We start from the raw sequence: 7,312 nt of genomic DNA, 5'->3' as shown, positions 1-7,312 counted from the left end.
ATACCGCAAAAAAAAAAAAAAAAAGTTGTTCTGGGACTTCCATGGTGGTGCAGTGGTTAAGAATCCACCTGCCAATTCAGGGGACACAGGTTCAAGCCCTGGTCCAGGAAGATCCCACATGCTGTGGAGCATCTAAGCCCGTGCGCCACAGCTACTGAGCCTGGGCTCTAGAGCCCGCGAGCCACAACTACTGAAGCCCGCGCATCTAAAGCCCGTGCTCCGCAACAAGAGAAGCCCCCACAATGAGAAGCCCACGCACTGCAACGAAGAATAGCCCCCGCTTGCTGCAACTAGAGGAAGCCTGCACACAGCCAACGAAGACCCAACGCAGCAAATAAATAAATAAATTAATTAATTAAAATAAAGTAAAATAAATAATAAAAAATATATTCTTTTAAAAAAAAAGTTATTCTAGGCACCAGCACCACCTGAGAGGTTGAATTTTGTTTCTGAAATAAGTTGGCCTGTTATTGCAGAAGGATAACTAGTGTTACACGTATTTGTGTTTTCTCTAGGGCTTTTGTTTGGGTTTCTTAACACAGCTTGACAGGGCATCGCACCCAATAGTTCAGAAGCTCATCTGTCAGCACATTGTTTCTGGCAATGTTAAAAGTCTGCTGAAGCAGGTAGGTTCTTTTTTGATTTTTGACTTAAATGAAAGGCTGAAATATCAAATTGTTAGCTGTTTTGTTTTTGGTTTTGGTTTTTTTGCAAAACTTGTTTCTAATTATAAAAATTGTCAGTTCCACAAAATTTTAACGTAGGTGGTGAAAATTCCTGATAATCCTGATCTTTGGAGATTTAAACCCTATAGTTAGTCCTTTCCATCTAAATCGTGTGTGTGTGTGTATGTGTGTGTGTGTATATATATATATATATATAAAAGTTTAAAAATCTTTTATATATATTCAAATTCTAATATATGTGTGTGTGTAGATTTATCAAGGTAAATTCTAATACAGGCATACCTCACTTTATTGCAGTTTGCTTTATTGCACTTAGTAGATATTGCAGATTTTTACAAATTGAAGGTTTGTGGCAACCCTGTGTTGTCAGTTGATGGTTAGCATTTTTTAGCAATAAAGCATTTAAAAATTAAGATACGTATATCTTTTTTAGACATGTTATTGCACACCTAATAGATTGTAGTACAGTGTAAACATAACTTTCATATGCATTGAGAAACCAAAAAATTTGTGTGACGGGCTTTATTGCCATATTGGCTTTATTGTGATACTTGCTTTATTGCTGTAGTCTGGAATCAAATCTGGAAAATCTCCAAGGTCTGCTTGTATATATGTAATATAAGTAATATAAATGAAACCATCTCATAAGAATGTTCTGTAGTTTCCTTTCTTAACCTAACTGTATCCTGGATATATTTTTATGTCTGTACCACAGATCACTGTGAGTGACGTGCTTTCTAATTGTCACATAGCATTTCATTGGAAGCTTGCACCACAGTTTATCTGCACACCCCCATTCTGATTGATGGTTGGGCTTTTTTCCCCTTTCCTTTTCTTGTTTCTATTATACACAATAACCATTTCAGTTTGACAGAGGAAATTATAGAATAACATGGGATTGAAAGAGGCTGAGAGAAACTGGCTCACAAACTGACTTGTTTATGTTTTATTGCTTGCTCTTTAGGAAGAAAGAGCCATTGGGATTATGGGTACTTTGGATTCAATGTTTTTTCCTTTTAAAAAATTATACAAGTAACACATGAATATATATTTCGGTAAACTGTGAAAACATTGAGAAAAGACTCAAGCTTGCTTTGATTATTATCCCATTACCATTCCCCTCCACTTATTTTTTTGTATGCTTTCCTCATGGTTATATATGATGGTAGCTTAACATTTCTTTTTTCTTACTGCTCTTCTGCCCAACTGAGAAGTCCTTAAAAGCAGTGCCTACAACTGTGGCTTCAAGTCAGGGGGCTAAATGTTCTAGAAGAGCACTTTTCTACAGCTATATATCTGACCACCACTTGACCATTTTTGATCTGTAAAAATGGCAGTTTTGTTTAAATCAACTTAACTTCCACCATACCTTCAAAAGGTTATGCCATCATTTACAATATTATCCTTAACGAATTAGTCTCTGGAGGGTTGCTTTTATTTTTAATGTCTTCTAGGGGATCCAGAACATAGTAGTGCATAGCGCCCCCCTCTCCCCGCCCCAGTACAACACTGGCCATGTTTTGGGAATATGGTTTATATGAAATACATGTTTTTGACCAAAATACTTTATTAGAGTGGGATGTTTGGTAGATGAGAGAAGAGAACTGAGTCATAAACTATCTGAGAAATTATTTTCATTCAAGTTTTCCCCCATATCTACCTAACCCCACCTGAATTTTAAAACCAGTACATGTCACCATTTTGTTCTCCTTCCTCAAAGTAATTTTTTTTCATGTTCATTTTGTGGGTTTTAATGTTGAAAGCATCCAGAACAAGCAGCATTCTTGGTGACAATTTTTTTCCCACTTTACACCCCTCTCTGAAAGAATGCCATAGTTGTCATGCGTCTGTGGGTTATTTCTCTAACTCTTGTGTCTTTCAGCCTATTCCAGAACCAAAAGGAGGTCGGCTTATCCAGGTGGAAGGCTACTGGATTTCGGTGGGAGACAAGGAACCTACAATAGATGAGACATACATCCTCACGTCTTCCGTCAAGCTGAACCTGAGAGATATAGTCCGAGTGGTCTCTGCAGGGTGTGTGGACCTTTTCTAACACTGCTCTGATGTCTTACCAGCATAGGCATTGCTGAAAGTCTAGTCCTACTTGCTGAACTTTCAAAGGGCTCTATTGTTATTCATTGGCTGAGTCAATAATTATTTTCTAAGTCAATCCTGTCACTTTTCTCCAGACACAAAGCATCGTTTCTAGTTGTACCTTTGGTGGGAGCAATATGGACACAGACTATTTTGGCCATCATTAAGGTTGCTTTTTAGTATTCTGATGATGAATACTCATCACCCATTACTTGTTAAGTGAGTAACGGTTACTCCTGCTTACTGTTTCTCACTAGTGCAAGAGAGGCTGGAATTACATTCCTCAGTAGTTTCTGAGGAACCTTTTTTTTTTTTGCGGTACACGGGCCTCTCACTGTTGTGGCCCCTCCCGTTGTGGAGCACGGGCTCTGGACGCGCAGGCTCAGCAGCCATGGCTCATGGGCCTAGCCACTCGGCAGCATGTGGGATCCTCCCAGGCTGGGGCACGAACCTGTGTCCCCTGCATCGGCGGGCGGACTCTCAACCACTGTGCCACCAGGGAAGCCCCTGAGGAACCATTTTTACATAGAAACTTCTCAGGGCTTAAGAAACGTTCCATTAGTAATGCATAGGTATATAAAAATGTTCTCTTATGATGATGTTAAATGTTATAGCTGTTCTTTTTTAAATGCTACATGATTTAATTCTGGTTTCTGTCTTTTTTTTTCCTCTTTTTAATTGCTTTATTGGCTGATCCTTTAAAGAACATATCCAGTGCTGATTCAGGGAGAGACATCAGTGGGTAAAACAAGCCTGATACGGTGGCTGGCCGCAGCTACTGGTAACCACTGTGTGCGTATTAACAACCACGAGCACACAGATATTCAGGAGTACATTGGTTGTTACACATCCGACTCCTCAGGGAAGCTCATGTTTAAAGAAGGTAAGGTTATAATTCTATTCCTTGGATCTCCTCAAGCAGTCTTCCTCCTTTCCAGTTGAGGCACATGGATGGACGCCATAATAGCTGTTTTTTCTTTCTCCCTGAGCTATGTGATGGTTAAGGGGTGATGGTTAGGGCCCCAGCTTCCTTTGAGCCAGACTAATCTTGTTGGCTGTACACAGGACTGGGGCCTAGGTTTTTTTTTTCTTTTTTTAAAATTAATTAATTTTTGGCTGTGTTGGGTCTTCGTTGCTGCACGCGGGCTTTCTCTAGTTGCAGAGGCTACTCTTCATTGTGGTGCATGGGCTTCTTATTTTGCGGTGGCTTCTCTTGCTGTGGAGCACGGGCTCTAGGTGCATGGGCTTCAGTAGTTGTGGCACGTGGGCTTAGTTGCTCCGTGGCATGTGGGATCTTCCCAGACCAGGGATGGAACCTGTGTCCCCTGCCTTGGCAGGTGCATTCTTAACCTTTGCGCCACCAGGGAAGTCCTGGGGCCTAGTTTTGAAGAGTGCAGTTGAACTACTTTATTTCCTAGAGAATCAGAAGAGGGGTAAGCATTGAACAGAGGGAAGCTGAGAATAGATGAGAATGTGGTGACTTAAGTGAAAGTAGACTTCAGGGGAAAAAGTAAGTTGTAAATGTAATATTCATCAGCTTTGGCTCCCCCTCTGTGCAAAATAAAAAGGAGTGGGCTTCCCTGGTGGCGCAGTGGTTGAGAGTCCGCCTGCCGATGCAGGGGACATGGGTTCGTGCCCTGGTCCTGGAAGATCCCACATGCCGTGGAGAGGCTGGGCCCGTGAGCCATGGCCGCTGAACCTGCGCGTCCAGAGCCTGTGCTCTGCAACGGGAGAGGCCACAACAGTGAGAGGCCCGCGTACCGCAAAAAAAAATAATAATAATAAAAAATTAAAAGGAGTATTTTTAATTGAAAATTATGCTTCCTTGATACTCAGAACCACAGATTATTTGGGGACATGACTAGCTGCAGAGAATAATTTGCTTTGAAATTTAATGATAATCTAGGATTTGTTGATTTGTATATAACATTAAAAAAAAACTTTGGACTAATATATGCACTAATTTTCACTATGTATTTCCTCTAAGGTGTTCTTATTGATGCTATGAGAAAGGGCTATTGGATTATTTTAGATGAGTTAAATTTGGCCCCTACCGATGTGCTAGAGGCACTGAACAGACTGTTGGATGATAACCGTGAACTGCTCATAACAGAAACGCAAGAAGTTGTTAAAGCACATCCTCGCTTCATGCTTTTTGCTACCCAGAATCCCCCAGGAATTTATGGAGGCAGAAAGGTGTGTAGCATTTGCTCCCTTACTCCTGTTTGTTACTGAATCGAGTAGAAACGTTGTCTTGGTAAGATTGAGATGTTTTTACCTCTTTTGAAGGATTTTTCTTTTTGTGATGAATAGCGGAGCCTACATTTTAGAAATTAAATGAAAAGGTCCTTTGTATCATGTTGTTTCTGTGTGTTTCCCAGATGCTTTCTAGAGCCTTCAGGAATCGATTTGTGGAATTGCACTTTGATGAACTGCCTAGTTCTGAGTTGGAAACAATCTTGCACAAGCGGTGTAGCTTGCCACCCTCCTACTGCAGCAAGTTGGTTAAAGTCATGCTGGAGCTTCAGGTATTCCATCTCCATCACTTAGTTTCAAATGGAACGTGTGGATTAGATTTGGTGATCAGAATCTGAGGCTCCCTGTGGTAGAAACAGCCCATCCACCCATTTATTATTTTTTTCAGAGTAAGGATCTTATCTTTAAAACTCATCCCATTAATATCCCGTTTTTGGTTTTGTATTGTAAATTGGCAATTTAATACCATGTTAAAATTTTTCTGATAATTATATGTGATGACAGTTCCCTACTTGTGGATAATATGGAACATTTTACTTAGGTTGGAATTTGGCATCAACAAACTGCAGTTTTTGTTTTTTAAATGGGTGTAATCCTTGAATGGACATAACTAAAGAGATCCTTTATGTGTGGCTCTCCCTTTTCAATTCTACAAAGCTACAGTTTGTTTTTTTTTAAGAATATCCCCCCCCCCCGCTTTTTTTCTAAAGATTTCCCAGAACTTACTCATCATTTATTTATTTATTTGTTGCGGCAGATGGGCTCCTCAGTTGCAGTCGTGGGCTCCTTAGTTGCGGCTTGACTCCTTAGTTGTGGCATGCAAAAACTCTTAGTTGCGGCATGCATCTGGGATCTAGTTCCCTGAACAGGGATTGAACCCGGACCCCCTGCATTGGGAGTGTGGAGTCTTAACCACTGCACCATCAGGGAAGTCCCAAGAATATCCCATTTATTTTATGGGGTTAAAAGTGTTCTTTATCAGAATTATACACTGTTAAGTTAACTTCCTAGAAAGCTAATAATTGCCACTCTTACTACTGTGGTCCCACACTGTGGGATTAATTTTCCTGCGTGTTTGCCACTATTTGTATTATTATTTGTAATCATTTTCTTTGTGTTAGATGGAATTCCATTATTTGTTATGTTCTTTACTTACACATGGGTTTGAACATTTATCTTCAAATGATTGTAGTCCCTTTACTTTTTTTTGCGGTACGCGGGCCTCTCACTGTTGTGGCCTCTCCCGCCGCGGAGCACAGGCTCCGGGCGCGCAGGCCCAGCGGCCACGGCTCACGGGCCCAGCCTCTCCGCGGCACGCGGGATCCTCCCAGACCGGGGCACAAACCCGCGTCCCCTGCATCGGCAGGCAGACTCTCAACCACTGCGCCACCAGGAAAGCCCTGCAGTCCCTTTACATTTAAGAAAAATTAATCTTAGTGGAATGAATCATTTTTATGGGAGCTTAAATCTGTCAGGAATTTTGTGTAAGTTGTACTGTATGCTTGCCGTTGCCCTTTTTCATTTGTTTTGGTCCTTTAATAGTCCTATCGCAGAGGTTCTTCAGTGTTTGCTGGAAAGCAAGGCTTCATCACCCTCCGTGATCTGTTCCGATGGGCTGAGCGATACAGATTGGCTGAGCAGACGGAGAAAGAGTATGACTGGTTGCAGCACTTAGCCAACGATGGTATGCTCTCAGCACATGCTCTCTAACTGTGGACTTAGGGCAGATTGCATGCTGTGTTATTACAACAAATCTTGCCCAAATTGTGGTCAGTATATATATTTTACTGGGCATTGCAGGAACAGAGCCGTTCTCCCTCAGGTCCTGACTGATGTTGCAAGTGGTCCTATTTCTGCAGGCCTCTGTGCTGTTATGTTTTGCTTGCTAAGGTTTTCTCACTCTTAGCTTCAGGTGGCCACCTGTGGGAGTCAGGATATGGACATAACGCCTTTAGGAGTTTAGGCAGGTGGTTGGTGGGGGTCTTTGAGCAACTTCTATCTGCATTGTGGTGACCATGGAGAGTTATGCTTGCGCCTTAGAGATGTACAGAAAACTGACGGGTTGGATAATACCAGAGTTCTGAGTGAAGGTAGTTACGTCATCTGAGACTCAGGTTTGTTTACTTTGGTTTAATCAATGGGAAGAATTTGTATGTTCCTCTCTGTGCTAGCATAGAAATCCTTTCTGAATGTTCTGATTTGAAAAGTCTTGATGAGTCGTTAACAGGGTTGTTACTAAGCATGGGGAGGAAATAAAACTAACCCAAGAGTTACAT

The 7,312-nt window shown here is 41.4% G+C and overlaps 1 protein-coding gene across 1 annotated transcript in view; it reads left to right on the top strand.

The window, feature by feature from the left end:
- The window catches only part of MDN1 (midasin AAA ATPase 1), a 157,075-nt gene that overhangs the window by 54,964 nt on the left and 94,799 nt on the right, over window positions 1-7,312 (top strand). Inside the window, exons 22-27 of the mRNA XM_007466260.1 lie at window positions 516-626; window positions 2,569-2,720; window positions 3,485-3,663; window positions 4,768-4,976; window positions 5,162-5,308; window positions 6,579-6,720. Coding sequence (XP_007466322.1) covers window positions 516-626; window positions 2,569-2,720; window positions 3,485-3,663; window positions 4,768-4,976; window positions 5,162-5,308; window positions 6,579-6,720 — 940 coding nt within the window. The remainder of the gene's footprint in view (window positions 1-515; window positions 627-2,568; window positions 2,721-3,484; window positions 3,664-4,767; window positions 4,977-5,161; window positions 5,309-6,578; window positions 6,721-7,312) is intronic.

Source organism: Lipotes vexillifer, unplaced genomic scaffold (genome assembly GCF_000442215.2).
Source record: "Lipotes vexillifer unplaced genomic scaffold, Lipotes_vexillifer_v1.1 scaffold1242, whole genome shotgun sequence".
NCBI lineage: Eukaryota > Metazoa > Chordata > Mammalia > Artiodactyla > Lipotidae > Lipotes > Lipotes vexillifer.
The sequence above is the reverse complement of the archived record's forward strand: the minus strand, read 5'-3'. Positions and strand labels throughout refer to the sequence as shown.